General features: G+C 41.8%; 2 protein-coding genes across 2 annotated transcripts in view; one reads left to right on the top strand and one right to left on the bottom strand.

Moving 5' to 3' along the window:
• LOC126475121 (ubiquitin-conjugating enzyme E2 W) overlaps window positions 1–709 on the bottom strand; it is a 99658-nt gene extending 98949 nt beyond the window's left edge. The window contains exon 1 of the mRNA XM_050102715.1: window positions 609–709. Within this exon, the coding sequence (XP_049958672.1) occupies window positions 609–632 (24 nt within the window). The 5' untranslated portion in view covers window positions 633–709. The remainder of the gene's footprint in view (window positions 1–608) is intronic.
• Window positions 710–724: 15 nt separating this feature from the next.
• LOC126475120 (inositol monophosphatase 3) overlaps window positions 725–18605 on the top strand; it is a 35182-nt gene continuing 17301 nt past the window's right edge. The window contains 2 exon segments of the mRNA XM_050102714.1: window positions 725–1262; window positions 1543–1696. Coding sequence (XP_049958671.1) covers window positions 912–1262; window positions 1543–1696 — 505 coding nt within the window. The 5' untranslated portion in view covers window positions 725–911.

The following is an 18605-nucleotide window of genomic DNA, read 5'->3' as shown; positions in this document are numbered from 1 at the left end:
AAAAAGAATCAAAAAGTTAAGCATTCTGACAAAGTCTATTGGACGTACTTATGACAAATGACTAATAACGAACCTGAATCTGAGGAATCAAACAATGTCACTACGGCATTCATATTCGTTTGGTGTAATTATTCATCCATAACGTATTTACTAACAAACCTATTTGACTCACATTGTTTGCAAAGTTTGCCTATTACAATATAATGTGTTGCATCACAAACAAATCAGTTCTTACACAGTGCGAAACAGAGCAACACCTGGACGCAATTAGAACTTCGGGCATTTCGCCAACATTTTGAGAAATACGCTTCGAAGCCAAGCACCGCTTAACTGGGAGATCATCAATTATTCCACAACTTCACCAAGGGACACAAACTTGATATCTGCGAGGATTTTGGCACGAAAACATTCCAATAATATTAACCTTAACTTCACTTGTTTTCCCATATGCATCAAACATTCGCTTTTACGACATTCGCAATACATACTAACATTCGGGCAAACAACAAGAATTATAGTAAAATGCAATACCCAATGTTACCAAGTACAATACTTCGTATATCGAAACAACGAGTACGCGCTACTTTAATTGTAAATCACAACAGTACCTCCGACGGTGACATCGACGCCATGCTTCTCCTTCCGGTCAGCTGAGATCTGTGACAGAAGAATTGCCTATCACGCCGCGTTAAGTAAGTTGACGCGTATGCGTGTATGTGTAATGTGTGATCAGAACTACTGTGAAACGTAACGTTAGACTTCTAGTAGTAAATGGTTTCATCCAGCGAAGTAATTTGTCAAGTGTACCGCCATTGAGTTTTCCATTCAAACTAATAAAATGTTTTTAAAATTTGAAATGAACATTTCAAAACTGATTTCGTTTAATATTTTTTAAGAGATACTACATAACAATGTTTGGTGGGACTGTAAGGCTCAATCCATTAGGAGTATTTATTATTGTGGCCTTGTCGATTTTATTCTTCGTATCATTAAACACGAATCTTCTGAGGTCTTATGACAGCAGTAAAAAAGAACCTACAGTGTCGCAAAACAACATTAGTCTTCGAAAACTCCTTAGTGATTGTATATTGCTGGCAGAAGGAGGAGGTAGAAAAGTTGCTGAAATCAGGAAGGACACTGACATTGGAGAAACAAGCAAAGGAAAAACCAAAGAAGGCGCAAAAAATGTTGTTACGAAAGCAGATTATAATTCCCACTGTGTAATGTATTATGGATTAAAAGAAGAATATCCGACAATAAAGGTAAATGAGTCTTTTTATGAAAGAAGGGCCAGGAAAAGCAATGACTCAGTTACCAACGGTATAATTAGGTTAACTCGCCGAATTTTTTAACAATGAAAAATTTTTATCTGTAGTTTGACTAGATTCATGTTACGTAGTCTACGCATTTTATGCAGCGAATTGCTAAGTCTTGAGCTTGGCAGGAAATAAATACAGTATACAATTGTTGGGATAATTCTTGTACATATATGTCTTTGTAATGGTGCTTAAAATTTTTAAATTTATATTTTATGCGTTACAGGTTATTTCTGAAGAGAAAAACAAAGACTGTACAGGTATCCCTTCGCTTGACAATTCGAAAATCTTAGAAACAGTTCCTTCGAGTGATGAGTATGTTCCTGCAACTGATATTTCCGTCTGGATTGATCCTCTGGATGCTACATTAGAATATACTGGTAAATAAAATTTCCATTTACGTTATCTATTTTGTAGTGGCAGTAGTAAACCTTTCATTGATTTACTGATTTTTATTACGCCACAGTTGGTTATGGACAGAATGTGTTACTCTGCCTACTCACAACAAAATTTAACTTTCAGCATAATCTGCAGCATTGCATCAGTCTTGTCACCACAGCCGTAATTCCTAACGAATAATATAGAGACAAAAAATATTTTCAGACTCCTGTTCACTTCCTGTTTTCCTGTGTATAATGTCTTGTGCCACATCATCAGTAAGTCATCAGATGAAGCCCATAGAAATCGTAAATAAGGATGTCCACACTCAGCTGAATCTCCATCCACCTAAAACTGACATCCATGTCTTAACAAGTGCACTATGTACTTCGGTCAGTTATACCGAACATACGGATCTTTTAATTTTGTATGTCTGAGGACAATTTAGTTTAGTAATATAAAAAATAATTACACATTGTTCATTTAGCCTCTTCACATTTTTCACTGCACACAGTGCCATATACCTGCAGCTGACTCTAGGATAACAACCATGCTGCTACACCTCTGTTAGATTTCCATGTCTTCCTCTCAATCTGTCTGAAAAAGTGGTTTGGCATCTCCTCATGAGTGAGAGACTGAAATTGAAAAGAATGGTGAGGCATTAGCAGGTCTATTATGCACCAGCAATCACCTTTTTTGCGCTATTAACCATGCTTTGAATTCTGGAAGCAATCTTTAACTGTATAGATGCAATATTTAAGAGCTACACTTCGGCTGTCTTTTTAAGTAGCCTAAATGTATTTTTGCTTCTGTCGTTTCCGTAGGCAAATTTTCATACAGTCTAATTCTTTGTAAAAGATACTGTTTAAAAATTTTTTGTGTGTTCTTTCGTGGCAAATGTAAGTCCAAACTAGCTCTTGTGCCACGGTTGTGTGGAGAACTATTTATGACTTTTGTACTAATGTTTTTTTCCAGTGAATACAACAGACTGGTAGATCAGTTCTCTTGGCACAGTAAGAATACCTAATTTAAAAAAAAAAATTTCATTACAGTGAACCCAACTACAACTTTTAATTGTTTCCATACAGTCCTTTTCTTCAGTTGGAAAATTGCTCGTTTTGTTATTTTGATCCCCAGAACAGAACTCCATAGCTAAAAATTGAGTTACAAATTAATAGTATGTCACTGCAAGGCATAACATGCTGATGACATTCTCTTTGTCAATACCTTTGTGCGTTCATTCAGTGCCAGTTGATAATTATTAATCTTCCTGTTTCTAAATTGTTTGTGAATGATGATAGTTCATTATTGACCTTAGTGCTTCGTGTTACTCACTGTAGTGGGAGTTTGTTTTTTGCTGCCTTTGCAGTATGTTATTTCAGTGTCACTAGTTATTGACTACTGATTTATTTTTTGTTTTGAAATTGTTAGTTTGTCATGTTGCTCATGGTTTGAAAGTTTTTTTGATACTATCTACAGATGTTACAGCAAAGTTTATTAGTCATTGGTAGGTTGCTTCTATGGGTGACAATATGGCCAATCGACAGAATGTTCGAAGTGTCAGCAGTGCGCAGAAATTATGACATTGAGCCAAGTCTGTGCTTCTCAAACCAGGCATGAGTGAGTGTGTGCGGCAATGTTTTCAGTAATGGTTATTTTGGTTTTTTGGGTGGAAGGGGGGTGCCTGGTATCTTTGTTTTCCTTTGTGCTATGTAGGTCTAATATTCAATTCCAGATTTTTTGGTACTTTTTGTTTGGTTTATTCTTGAGGATTTCGTGTTTGTAATTTTTTAGTATAGTTTGTTTCGGAACGGTGACATTGTTATTGTATATTTGTCTTGTTCCCTCCCAAGACCCTATACTTTCCACCCCATTAGTTTCATTTTATTGCTGAAGTGAAATATTTCGAATGAGTTGTGCAGAATGTATTATGCACCATCATTCTTATTCGCCAGATTATCAAAGACATAGATAAAAGGAGATTCAAATTTTGTACCATCATCCATCAAATTGTTGTTAATCTGATGGCTATATTAATTTGGTTGGTGCATAAGTTCATAGCATTTTTCCATAAGTTTAATAAACACAACAAATACATATAACAGAGACTTTAGTCATCAGTAATATAGTCTCATTCACTATTTACAATCTGTCAATGCTGAGGTAACTTTTTAATTCTGCGACTGTAAAAATCATGTAGTTTTGAGGCGGAGAACTTGTCAATGCATGTTCGGAGCACATCTGGAAATGTAGTCCCTTGAAAGTTGTTCAATACAGAGCTGAAAAGGTGAAAATATGAGGGCACAAGATCAGGTAAACAAGATGAATGTGACATGACATCCCACCCCAACTCCCGTATGATGTTTTTTTATCAGTCTAGGAGAATGCGGACGGTCATTATTAAGTGGCATCACTTCACGCAGTCTTTTTGGTAAAATTCTTGGATTGCATCTGCAAGACATCTCAGTTGTTGACAATAAATGTCAGCAGTAGTGGTTAAACCTCAGGGATGCAATTCCTAGTACATCACACCGTTGCTGTTCCACCAGATGCTTAACATTATCTTTTGTGGATGCATGCATGTCTTTGTACAAGGAGTTGTTGCTTTGTTTGAGCTCAACCACTCCTTTCTTTTCCATATGTTAGCATAAAGATACCATTTCTTGTCACCAGTAATGATACAGGATAGGTAGAGTCAGTGTTGTTCACAAGGCAGTTGATGACAAGCAAGCAGAGATGCACATATAACCACCTGCTGATTTTTGTGATTTTGGCTTAGAGCACGCAGCACAGTTGCTCCCTATTTTTGAACCTTCTCTGTTGCATGCAAATGTCACATGATGATGGAATGACCATCAAATTTGCCGGTTCTTGAGTACACTAAGATGGATCATTGTGGATTAATGTGTGTAAACAGTCTTCATCAAATCCCAAAGCTCTTCATGAATGCGGAGAGTCACTAATGTCAAAATGATGCTTCTTAAAATGAGAACAATTTTCTTGTTGTGCTCTGTCCAGTGACATTATCCCCATAAAAGGTACAAATGTTTCTGGCTGCCTCCACTGCTGTCACCCTCCTATTTAACTCAAACAGAAAAATATGTCACAAATATTCCAATTTCTCAACTTGGAACTCCATTTTCTAGTGTCTGCAGGTCCACTTACTATCTCCAAATGACAATATGTAAACTCAGATAGCAACTGTGAACCACAAATAAAAAATGACAGTTGATAAATAAACCCATAGCAACCAAAATACCAACATGTAAAACTTAAGCACCAACCTATTAATTAGTAAGTAAGTTACCAGAATCATTAGATTTTTGTGGACGAGCCTTTTTTCCCAAGGCAGCAGAGAAGAGTCAGGGGAAAACTTAAACTTGGAATCAATTTGTAAGTGTTATTTTTATTTATTTGCTGTAAGAATGTTCTGTAGGTCCTTACTAAGATCCTCTCACCATATATTATGACAAATGTTTACAATATATCATTATAATACCAGGGTCGTTCAATAATTAAACATACAAATAGCTGTACAGCAAAAAATGAAGTCAAAAGTATTATTGTCTGTTTTTCCACTAATCCCTACCAACTTATGTACATATCTCATCTTCTTATGAGTCGTCTTATCACTCCAGCAAAGAATTTATATTGATGTCATGATGACTTTTGTACTTTTTTTCTTTGGTCCTTTATTGTCATTGATGTTGATGCCACCCAAACTTTCATCAGACCAAACAGATAAATATCTGGAAGGGGAAGATCAGGGCTGTAAGCAGCATGAAGTAGAAACTGCCATCCCTCTTTGCTAATATTTCCAACAGATGTGTGCCGTATGAGTCCAAGCATTATTTTTAAGAGGTACCACACCTTTCCCCTACCATCCCAATCGTCTTTTCTTCAGTTGACCCCCCAGGGGGCCCACAGTCCTTTTGTGGGTACATTTATGGTGCGCGTGGGACCCCAAGCTATTGCAGTCTGCTTTCCTTTCCTTTATTACCATCCCTGTTCCTTTCCCTCACTATCCTTGCTCCTTTGTCCCTGACCCCTCTTTTCTCTCTTGGTGGACTTCATGTTGACCTGGCTATCCTCCTGGCTTTGTTTTGGTCTGTGCTCTTGTTTAGTTTGCTGTTTCCATGTTCTTTACGGCGTTTTTGGTCTCCTTGGGGTTTGACCTCCATTTCCAAAATTTTCCATTCAGTGTGAGCCATTTGGGGATGAACTCCCTACCTAGCTTCCATAGTGCAGGTTCCTTTCCCCCCCTCCCCTTCCCTTTCCCTTTGCACCCTGGCCCGCCCCCTCCTGCTAGGTCACCAGCACGGTAGCCAGTCCGTGTGGTGGGGCTGTTAAGTACCCACTTGGCTGAGCCCCCTGAAACCACAGGGATTACACTACTAGTACTGGAGCTGTTAACGCCTCGTGTATGCCCAGGAGTCGATCCTCATCGTTTTGGGGCACCAGTACTCCCGGCAATGGCCGCTGTGCTAGACGGCTCTTACTGTGGCTGGGTGGCGCAAACGGGGCGAGCCCCTGATCGGAGTAGGTGGTACTAGGGCAGACACCTTGTGCATGAAGTAACAAAAGCTTCACCATCCTGGCCATTCCATGGCCGTCTCTAATAGTGGTAGCAGACGTGACACTCCTTCTAATCGTTCGGCCTTCCCCTCCCTGGCCACCCCCTGGGAGGAGGGGCAAGCTCACCAGCTTGGGTTGAAACCCTTCCCTCGGTACCTGGTTTGTACCAGGATGTATGGAAGTAGTTTTGCCACGACTAAGCCTTTGTTTTTTGTGGAGACGATTGAAGATAAGTATGGCAAAGTTGAATCGATGTGTAAAATGCGATCCGGTGCTCTGCTCATCAAGACATCTTGTGCTGCCCAATATGTCGTACGTGCTTGTGACCATCTCAGTGACGTCCCAGTCTCCGTCATGCCCCACCAATCTTTGAACTCTGTACAGGGCATTATTTTCCACCGAGATCTTCTTCTACAAACTGACAAGGAGCTGTGTGCTAACCTCGAGCAGTGAGGCGTTCATTTTATCCGCTGTGAGCAGCGAGGCCCTCCAAACAATCGCATCACTACAGCCGCCTTTATCCTGGCCTTCAGGGGGGATGTCCTCCCAGAGACGGTCAAGGTAATGGTGTAGCAGTGTGATGTAAACCTTATATTCCACCACTGATGAGATGTTTTAAATGCTTAAGGTTTGGACACATCTTCCCGCTGCACCACCAATCCCCTCCATGAGGGGTGTGCCTGTGCTCCCCCGCCAATGTGTGTAAGTTGTAATGGACAGCATTCACCACGCTCATCTACATGCCTGCTGTTTGTGAAAGAAAGGAGGATTCAAGAGTACAAAACCTTAGATTGGCTCACCTAAACTGAGGCTCGTCAAAAATATGACCGGCTCCATCCTGTGTCTATGACCTTTACTTTTGCTTCAATTACGTCCATTCCCTCTGCTACCCCCTCCTCTTCCCAGCCCCACCCCATTCGCCCCATTCCTTCAGCCTCCCCCTCTTCCCCTCCCCCCTCCCCCTCTCCCCCCTCCCCCTCAGTACCCATACCCACCCCTTCGGGTGCTGCTCCCCCTCCCCCGCCGCAGAAGTGCACCTCTCCTTCGGCGGCCGCCGGTACTGGAGCTCCCTCCCGGGACTCCTCTTCCCGGCACCCCCCTGAAAGGTGATCTACTGCTCCACATCGGCAGCGTGATCTGCAGCCGGTGGGTGCCAAGATTGCCCAGTGTAATTCTGTGCCTGCCCTCACTTAAGCCTGCTCTTCTCTTCATTCCCAAGAGAAGAAGCAGAAACACAGGAACAAGGGCAAGGCCCCTCTGGTACCCCCTGAGGTGCAGCCTTCCCCTCCTACAGTTAATGAACCAACAGTGTCTGACCCCACCTGTATTGATATTACCCCATCCTTATCGGTGACGCAAAGCGACTCGGTGGCGTGACCGACTCCAGTCCATTTGCTTCCACTTTGGTCTCCAGTTTGAGAATCCTCCAGTGGAATTGTAATGGATATTTGCGTCACCTTGCAGAGTTGCAGCCCTTTCTTTCCTTGTACTCTGCCACTTGTATTGTGCTCCAGGAGACCCATTTTGTCAATTCGTACTCACCCACCCTTCACGGGTTCCACACTTTGTCAGAACCGAATTGACCCCTTGCGGGCTTCTGGTGGTGTTTGCACCTTGGTCTGCAAGGACATTGTTAGTAAATGGGTTCCCCTCCATACCACTCTGGAAGCCATTGCTGTCAGGGTCCATCTGGCCACTCCAATCACAAACTGTAATCTCTACCCCCCACCTGACAGGCCGCCCACATCCCATGCCCTCATCACCCTTCTTCAGCAACTCCCTTCTCCCTTCCAGTTATTAGGGGGCTTTAATGCCCACAACCCTCTTTGGGGTAGTCATAAGACTACTGCCCTTGCCAGGACAGTTGAAGCAGTTCTGGCAGGGCTTGACCTCTGTTTACTTAACACAGGTGCTCCCACACACTTTAGTGTGGCGCACGGCACTTTCTCAACCATTGACCTCTCCATCTGCAGTCCCGACCTTCTTTCCTCCATTCAGTGGGGCGTCCACGATAACTTATGTGAGAGCGACCCTTACCCAATTGTTTTGACCTTCCTTCAGTGTCTCTCTCTCTCTCTCTCCCCGTCACCCTCCCAGGCGGGCAATATCTAAGGCTGATTGGGGTGCCTTCTCCTCTGTTCCCATCCCCCCTGTATTGCCACACAACAGTGTTGATGAGTCTACTCAGACCTTGACTGCCTCTATCTTTTCAGCAGCTGTTTCAGCAATCCCTTCTTCTACAGGTTCCCCCCGCCAGAAGATGGTCCCTTGGTGGACTCCAGAAATTGCTGCAGCCATAAAAGACTGCCCCCGTGCTCTTCAACACTTCAAGTGGCACCCTTCTACTACTATTCTTCTGGTCTTTAAACGACTCTACGCCTGGGCCCGCTACCTAATCAGATTTCAGAAACGGATTTGCTAGGAACAATATGTAGCTGTCACAGGACCCCAGTCTCCCTCTTCACAAGTCTGGGGGAAACTCCAGCGAATTTTTGGCCACCATCCTCGCACCGGGGTTGCAGGAATTTCTGTGCATGGTGTTGTGGCAGAAAATTTCGCTCAACACTTTGCTCAAGCTTTGGCATCGGCTCAGTATCCGCCCATGTTCCTTCTCCTGAAAGAGTGTTCAGAACGACTGCCTTTGTCTTTCTTTTTCTCGCTGCTCAGAACCATGTAATGCCCCATTCAGTTAGTGGGGATTTGCCAATGCCCTTGCCCTTTGTTCTGAAACAGCTCCTGGACCGGATCGGATACATAACCAAATGCTCCAACACTTATCAGGGGTTGGCCACCATGGTATACTGACCCAGGGTTCCGTGCTGAGCGTCCCTCTCTTTCTCATAGCCATTAATGGTCTGGTGACAGCTGTTGGACCGACAGTGTCCCCCTTTTTGTATGCTGACGAGTTTTGCATCTACCTCACCTCCTCCGTAATGGGCACTGCAGAACGCTGCCTACAGGGGGCAATCTGTCGGGCCCACTCATGGGCTCTCTCCCATGGCTTTCAGTTTTCGGTGGCCGTTGCTGTACGGTCCATCCCCGTCCGGAACTGTTCCTCGATGGCCAGCCCCTCGAGGTGGTGGACACCCATTGCTTCTTGGGTATGGTCTTCGATGCCCGGTTGACATGGCTCCCTCACCTTCGCCAGCTGAAGAGGACGTGCTGGTCCCATCTCAGCGTTCTTAGATGTCTGTGCAATACCACCGAGGGTACAGACCGTTCTATTCTCCTGCGATTATATCAAGCATTGGTCCAGCCTTGTTTAGAGTATGGAAGTTCTGTCTATGGTTCTGCATCACCTTTGAAACTGCAGATACTAGACCCCAACCTCAACTGTGTGGTCCGACTTGCAACTGGTACCTTCCGGACTAGCTCCGTAATTAGCATTCTCGCAGGGACGGGGATTCCACCACTGCCAGTTTTGCTCCAACAACAGCTGATATCTTATGCACTCCGCATTCGCTGCACCACAAAGCACCCTAATAATGGTCTCCTTTATCCAGACATGGAGATCACCCTGCCGCAGCGGCGGCCACAATGTGGGTTTACCACGGCTGTCCGCATTCAGTTGCTATTTTCTGAGCTCCAGCAGTTGCCTTTACCACCTCTCTTCTCCGCTCATGCATGTACCCCTCCATGGTGCGTCTCTCGGCCGCAACTCTGTCTTGACCTCTCAATAGATTCAAAGAATTCTGTCCCTCTGATGGCTCTTCGCCACCAGTTTTCCTGTCTCCTCAGTTCTTTTCAGGGTTCAGAAGTGATCTGTACTGATGGCTCCATGGTTGCTGGCTGCACTGGTTTTGCTTACACCTATGCGCGACTCATGGAACTTCGTTCCTTGCCAGATGGCTGTAGTGGTTTTACTGCAGAATTGGTAACCATCTTGTGCGCACTGGACCATATCCCTTCTGCTCAGGACTATCCTTCACTATCTGTAGTGTCTCATTGAGCGGTTTGCACGCTATTGGCCAGTGCTTCCATCACCACACGTTGGTCATCGCTATCCAGGACTCCTTTTCTCTCCTTGCTCAACATGGATGCTCTGTGGTTTTCATTTGGACCCCAGGCCATGTTGGGATTCCTGACAATGAACTTGCTGATCGACTGGCTAAATTAGCTACTACCAGGCCATCTCTTGCTATTGGCATTCCAGAAATAGTCCTTCGCTCGGCATTATGTCATCAGGTTTTGGGCCTTTGGGATGCAGAATGGAGCACTTTTTCTTTGCCAAACAAGCTCATGGCAATTAAGGATTCTACAACTCCATGGTGGTCCTCCTTACGGGCCTCTCGTAAGGCCTCTGTCATCGTCTGCCTGCTCCGCATCGGCCATACTTTTTTGATTCCCAGTTATCTCCTCCGTCATGAGGACCCCCTCTCTGTCGTTGTCGATAAATGTTGACTGTGGCTCACATCTTATTGGACTGCCCCAACTTAGCCACCCTACAATGGACTTTTAGCTCTCCAGAATCACTATCCCTGGTGTTGGCTGCCATTGCCTCGGCGGCGGATCTCGTTTTACGTTTTATTCGTGGTAGGGGTTTTTATTGCTTTATTTAAGGGAGGGATCTTCCACCTTATCAGTGAGTGGAGGGGATGACAGGCCCTCTTGCTCCCCCCTTCGCCCCAACTGGACTGGCTTCAACTGGGCTTGGTGGTTTACCACAGCCCTCTGCCTTCCCACTCCTTTCGTTACGGGGCCTGTTATGTCTTGAGCATCTCTCTTGTCTCCTGTGCTTCTTCCTTCCCACCCCTGTCATTAGTCACTTTCTTTTCCTCACATCTTCTTCCGCCGTTTTCCTTCCTTCCCTTAGTTTCTCATTTATGGACATTGTGGTTGCCTATCCTAATGTGGGATTTTATTGGCTTTAGTTAATCCAAGGTCAGAGGGACTGATGACCGCATAGTTTGGTCCCTTCTACAACCAACCAACCAACCAATCTTCAGTTGAGGCATGACCCTGATCTCAGTCATGCCCGAGTTGTGGATGCTGTTAGAAGCACATTTCTCCTCCCCCTGCCCCCCCCCCCCAAAAAAAAAAAAATACAACAGAAAATGGTTAACATGACCTTACTAGTCAATGGTTGTGTTTCGAATTTTCTACAAAAAGTCCAGAAGTCAGAGACAGCAAAGGAGTGGTAAAAGCAGTGTAACAGAGTGGATGGTGTCTTGAAAGGAGGATATAGGATGAACATCATCAAAATCAAGACAAGGATAATGGGGTCGACAGAAGCGTCCGATCCAACGCGTCGGCTTTGACCCGTGACGTAAGGGTGTTGTCGTGTGTGACGCCATGACGGCGCGGAGTTTGGTTTGAGTGTGGCTGTCTCCAGTTCTGTTTTATCTTATTTTATTTACTTTTCTGATCTGTTCATTCTATCTCGTGAGATTTATTTTTTTTTTTTTTTTTAAACACTTATTACTTATTTTAATTATCTGTTTCCTCGAATTTCTGTTTTGGTTTATTATATTTATCTTTCTGATCTGTTCGTTCTATCCCGTGAGATTTTTTTTTTTTAAAAAAAGACAAAAAACACTAATCAGCTACTGAAGCATCTTTATCTTCTATGGGTTGCAGGGGTTACGACGCCTGGGGAGGTGGGTGGGTATTCATGCATGGCTGTCTTCACTTACACGTTGTAGCTACACAAGGCGTCTAAATTTGTTTATATTTAGTTTGCCCCCCACCCAAAACACCCCATTTCCCGCGCTTGTCCCGTTAGTGTCATTAGGCTTCTTGTGGAAAGTGTGTGTGTTTGTTTTTGTTTCCGCCATATTTGTGACGTCATGGGTCAAAGCAGACGGGTTGGATCGGACGCTTCCGTATTTCCGGATAATGGAATATAGTTGAATTAAATCAAGTGATACCGAGGGAATTAATTAGGAAATGAGAAACTGAAAGTAGTAGACGAGTTTTACTATTTGGGCAGCAAAATAACTGATGATGGCTGAAGTATCAACGTTGATATTGCTATAGGACACCAAGAGCAGTGTTCATTGGTTATGCTTTTACAGCCTGTTCTATACTTTTCCACCCATGCATAAAAACTTGAACAGATTGTGTAACTAATGCCCCATTGTTTGTTAATCCGAGATGATATTTCCAACAGTTGTACACATTCCCAAAGTAAACACCTGATCACAGAACACTGTTTTTCAAAAGTATTTTTTGAGTGGACTCACAGTTGACACTAAGACCTTAAATGTTATGTTTATGTATATGTTAATCAAACAAATGACTAAAACTCTTCACAAGGTTTCCAACTAACAGAAAATTTTCAATTTTTTTACAGTAGGTATTACATTACTTAATGGCATGCCTATTTGACTAGAATATCCTTGTACATACTGTTATATTACAAAAACAATGTATATATGGTGGCATTCAAAACCTCGTGTATCAGTACAATAAAAGTGTGTACAGAATATACAGTCATTCAATTATGATACCATCTACGTCTGCATTTCGGAAACTGCTGAGAAGTTTATGGAAGAGAGTACCAGATATTGGGGTTTCTTTCCATTCTGTTAACGTATGAAGTGTTGGAAAAATGATAGCTAAAATGTGTGTGTGAGTAATGGTGCTAGTCTTGCCTTGTTGGTACATATGAGAGCAATCTTTTTGGTGTTACAGTATATTTCTAGATCCTCACTTAAAACTGGTTCTTGAAACTTAGTAACTAGGTTCTCACGGGATAGTTGGCATCTCTCTCCAAGTGTCTGTCAAGTTTTGGTTTTTCAGCAACTCTGTGACTCTCTCTCATATGTCAAACAAACTTGTGACTATTCATGTTTCCCTTTGTATACTCCCAGTACTCCTGTTAGACCTATGTAGTGTAAGTTTCACACAATTGAGCAATATTATAGGAAGTGTTTTGTAAGCAATCTCCTCCGTAGCCTGATTGCATTTCCAAGTGTCCTGCCAATGAACTGAAGTGAGCCACCTCCTTTACCTATGCTGAATTATGTGATCATCCCATTTAATATCACTACAAACTGCTATACCCAGATATTTGTATGAGTTGCCCGATTCCATTGTGACGTATTGAGATTGTTGCCATTGGATACATTTTCCATTTTGTGAAATGCAGCTTTATGTTTTTTGAACTTTTAAAGCATGTTGCTCACAAATTTTCTTTGCTACACACAAATATATTAACGTATGAGAAGAATTACGTCACTTTATTGTGACTGTTTATTCCGTAAACTTATGTACACTCTTTGGCTTTGTCGGAAAGTGGAAACTCTGCAGTGGCTGGAGTTGATGTCATTGTTGAGCTTTCTTTGGTTGATTTGAGGAAGGTTAACACTGATGGTGTTTGCTGCTGTAGTCATTCCAGTGATTGTTGGACGACTTTAGTGGTTTCGTAACCAATATTCACCTGATGCAAGTCCAATGATATTTCATGAGTGTATCATAGCAAACTGCGTAGCTCAAAACAGTGATATAAATGTCTGACATAACAAGTTTCTTGTTGCCAGCTTTGTAGAGGGCACTAAATGTTTATTTTTACATGAAACTTGAAACAAGCATATGAAACAAATGTAGCATCACAAACTTTGGAAACAGATAGGTTCATCATAAGGTTATGCAAGGACGTTATGAATAAATCCATAATCTTACGTTCAGGCACCAGTCTTGCAGCACTGGATACAGAGGATGTCCAAAGAGTGAAACATACTAATCGTAATGAAAGGCGCACAGATATTGTAAGATAGGAGCATGTGTAAACACTGAAGTGGCTTAAGACACACTGTGATCATTCTTTTATTGGCCAGGCAGCTGGCTCACAAGGTACATAGCCACATACCTCATGTCAGGTGGTGTTCATGTCATCTGTTCTGCCACTTCCACATATCTATGATATATTTTGCATATTGATGTTCAGTTGGGCTATTAAGTTGATTTTCTGCTCCCAAAGTTGAAGCAGTTTGTCCAAAATTCAGTACCCTGTTTAAAGTGTCAACTTGAGGCATGCAAGAAATGTGTAACATGCAGGGAATGTGGTAGTGTAAAATCCCGGATGACTGAAAATAAAGGTACCAACTCACTGGATGTAGAGCCACAGAGTCTTAGAAAAGCATGTTAAAGAAACTGTGAGCTTTGCTAGTTTTCATCTGAATCTTTCTTCAGAACTATAGAGAGCAGGTGCAAACACCCCCCCCCCCCTCACACACACACACACACACACACACACACACACACACACACACACACACACACACACACACACTGTACTGGCTTACTATTTGGTGTATTGTGAGTTTAACATCCAGAAGAAAATGTGGCCAATCTGCATTTGAAATGAAAGTTCATTTGCATTCCCTCTATTTTGTGTGAACTGTTCTAGTAAACATGAACTATGCTGTTTGGTAATCTAAGTGCCAGACATATAATGATTCATTGCAGAAAAGGGAACATCATTGTGCAATGCACACTTCATTGTCTGAAACTGGCATTACATTTTTAGTGAGGAACTTGAGATAAAATCATTTTTTCCCCGTGTACCACCAACAAACATAATAGAATAACATATATCACAAACTCCATGTTCATCACTAGAAACAGATGTGGAACCATCTCATTGGAAGGAAAACCTGTTGAATAACCAAAGATATAAAAGAATTAATCAAAAGTCATCAGATCACACATCATCTGTCCTATATGGTCAATCTGAAGAAGAGACAAATGCCTGATGTAGACATTAATATCTGCATAATGTAACAAGCATTGATCTGTTACAAACCTGCTCCCACTGCAGCTTTTGATGGGGTAAAAAGGGGAAAGTGTCACTGTAATATGGCTTATGTTTTACAGAGAAACACACACAGATTTAGGATACATTTGGAAGAACTTGGATACTTTATATTATCAGATGGCTTAGTGTTAAGGGGATAAAATTTCACAGGAAAGGTGACTGTAGTGAATAGGCAAGTTACAGGTAACAATAGATATCACTCGTCACCTCTCATCATTGCCACTTACTCGAAAACATTCCGTATTTGTGTCTACATACCATACTGTGTGATGGATCATAATTCCTCTCATACAATGTTCCACATATTAATTGGAATCCTTCTTTCGGTCAATTCATCCTTCTTTCGGTCAATTCATCATTTTTTGGCGTTTCTGTGGCGTTCAGTAGTGCTGGATCTTCCCTCTGTTCAGCAGTGATATGGTCTCTCTACCAAAGAATTCCTTAAAAGTAGTCGGTGTCCTTGTGTTTGTGTCTTTTTTTGTATACCATTGTGACATCATACTCCTTAAGTCTCCTTGCCCCCTCATCAGTCAACTCAATATATCTTCAGGCTAGTCAACCAGTGCAGACAATGATGATCTCTCACAATGTTGAATTATTTGCCAAATAAGTACTGTCAGAACTTGTTAATTGCCCAAACAACTTCAAAGTACTCCTTCTCAGTTGTATAGTAGTTCATCTTGAAATTGGAGAGGACCTGGAAGTTTAGCTGCCACCTTCTTAGCACCTTCCTGAATTTTTATTAGAACTGATTCTAGCCCAAAGCTGCTGGCATCGGTGTGAAGTTCTGTCTCACCATTCTTGTCATACAATACAAGAACCGGAGAGAATGTTAGTGTCTCCTTAAGGAGAAAACAGAAAGCACTAGGAGCTACGAAGGAAGCCTTTCCCCAATCAGCCTCATCAACCTCCATTTGCCAATAGCCTTTCTGCAATTCCATAGTTGAGAAATACTTTCCCCTCTCCAGCAGTCCAAGTTTTCATCAATGCATGACAGTGGATAGATATCTTATTATTATTATTATTATTATTTTTTTTTTTTTTAAATTTGGTTCAGTCCTCAATAGTTGATGCAGAAATGCCATGCACGGTTCTCCTCCTTCACAAGCAGCACTAGAGGGGACCAAGAACTCTCTGAAGGTTCAGTGGTGTCGTCTTGCTGTTCTCCAATTTCAAGTTATGTATGCTTCAGCCAGTGATACCCTATACGAATGCTAGCTAATTGGGGAATGATCCTCCATGTTGACATGGTGTTTTACCATGGATTGCTTGGTCTCTCTTATCACCACTCCAGATTTGACAGAATCTGGAACATGAAGCAGAATACCTGTTACTTGCTGACGTAGTTCCTCGCTCAGACAAGATCCTATTGCAGCACAATTCTTCGTTAAATATACTAAGTGCCCTTCCTGGGCAGGTTCGGCTGTCCCTATGCATGATAATTAGGGAAGAGTTGTGGCTGCTCATGACATTTAGTGATCAAAAGTTCTCCCTGAACGCCTGCTATGCTTATGATCATTGCAGGCATGTAGGCAACTTGTGTGAGACATGCACAGCTTTTTGCATTCGACAAAAGCTTCACAGTTTAGTTGTGAATGTCAATTAATGACTGGAACTTGTCTAATTGATGATGGCATGATAATAAAGCCTTCAGTGGCAAACAAAAAGTGCCCAAAGCAATCTTTGTTACTTGTGCTTATTGTAATTGCTTTGGGGATTTTTTGGGGAAAACTTCAGTGTGTATTGAAAGTATAGGATGATGGCAAATGGAGGTTGTGGGTTTGTCACATTAGACAAGACACTGTAATCCATTGAATTAGAAATTGTAGCTGCATGCGAGATTGATTGGGCTAGATATATCATAATTTATTTTTTGTCCTCTGAATCAATACTATACATGACATGCACATGGTGATGCACATACATACATTTTATGTTGGACATTACAATAATTTGCTGGCACAAACATGAGTTTACATACAGATTTTCTGAGAAGTTACGAACACACAAATTACACACTCAGTTACACATTTGTATTTTAGTGCTGTATTCCTCTCACACTTACACACAACAGTAGCTTGTTGGATATTCTTTCTGCACGTAATTTGCTTAGTAGCAGATGATATAGCTGAAAGATTTTTGCACATACTTGCATTAATGTTTTACTCTTTACAAAAATCTTTGCTGCACTTTGTTTCGTGTTTCTTTCCACCCATGTGGTGCAAAAACTCACTTGCACTGTAGAAACAATGAAAAAGTAGGAATGATTTTAATTTTTTTATTAAATACAGTCAGGGACTTACTGTTTGTTATTTCTGATAGCAGCCTGATGTATATTTTAATGCCTTTGTTGAAAGGAAAGTTTTTAATGGCAGAGGTGCGCATTTCTTTAACATGGAGTTTCATTTTCTGCCTTGTACGATAGGCATGGGCATTTACATTTTTATTAAATTTTGTAATATTACTTTTTACAAATTTGCATAGTTCTAGTATACACAGGCTGCCAAGAGGTAAGATGAGCAACTTTTGGAAGAGAGGTTTGCAGCTGTCAGTCGGCATTGCCTTATTCATTATTCTTATAGCTCTCTTTTGGGTGAGGAGAATGTTTGGGCTATGTGTAGAGTCTCCCCAGAATATAATACCATACTGCATTACACTGTGGAATTGTGCATAGTAGGCTGTGTGAACAGTTTCTGGGCTTGTGCAGTATGCAAGGATTCGTAGGGCTTAGCACACTTTGTTTAGCTTACTATTAGTTTTATTAATGTGTGTTTGCCATTTTAGATTTTCCTGGATCCATAGGCCTAGAAATCATGTTTCTGTATTTGGGGATATTTGGGAACTGTGTAATTTCATATCAGGCATAATTTTATTTGTTCTTAGGTGGAAGTTTAGGTAAGTGGTTTTCTTTGTGTTAACTATGAACTTGTTTTTCTCAAACCAATCACCAAGTTCGTCTGTATTTCCATTTATGGCCTCTTGGAGTTCATGTTCATTTTTTCTTGTTATGAGGATACTGGTATCATCTACGAAGAGTGTACTGGTGCTGGCATTGATGTTTGACAGTAGGTCGTTAATCTACACAAGGAAGAGCACTGGTCCAAGTATTGAGCCTTGGGGCACACCTTGCGTAATATTGCAATAGTCAGAGTAGTATGTTTCGATATGTCCTTGATTGTTATGTTTTATTGACACTTTTTGTTTCCTATTTGTCAGGTATGAGCTGAACCAGTTTAGTGGGGTGCCTCTTATGTCATAGGACTCCAGAAGAATCTTGTGGTGTATGACATCAAATGCCTTGTACAAATCTAGGAAGATCCCAACTGCTTTTTGTTTTTTGTCTAGAGCATCAAGGGTGGAGTGTAAACACTCATATATGGAGGATGTCGTGGATTTGTTTTTTCTGAAACCGTGCTGGGCATCACATAGTATCTGGTTCTTATGAAGAAAATTTATTAGTCTTTGGTGAACTAATCTCTCCAGAAGTTTACCAAACACAGGTAACAGCGATACGGGTCTGTAATTTTCTGCGTTGAGTTTTTCACCTTTCTTAAATATTGGGATGACTTTAGCAACTT

This window comes from Schistocerca serialis, chromosome 4 (genome assembly GCF_023864345.2).
Source record: "Schistocerca serialis cubense isolate TAMUIC-IGC-003099 chromosome 4, iqSchSeri2.2, whole genome shotgun sequence".
Classification (NCBI taxonomy): domain Eukaryota; kingdom Metazoa; phylum Arthropoda; class Insecta; order Orthoptera; family Acrididae; genus Schistocerca; species Schistocerca serialis.
The sequence above is the reverse complement of the archived record's forward strand: the minus strand, read 5'-3'. Positions and strand labels throughout refer to the sequence as shown.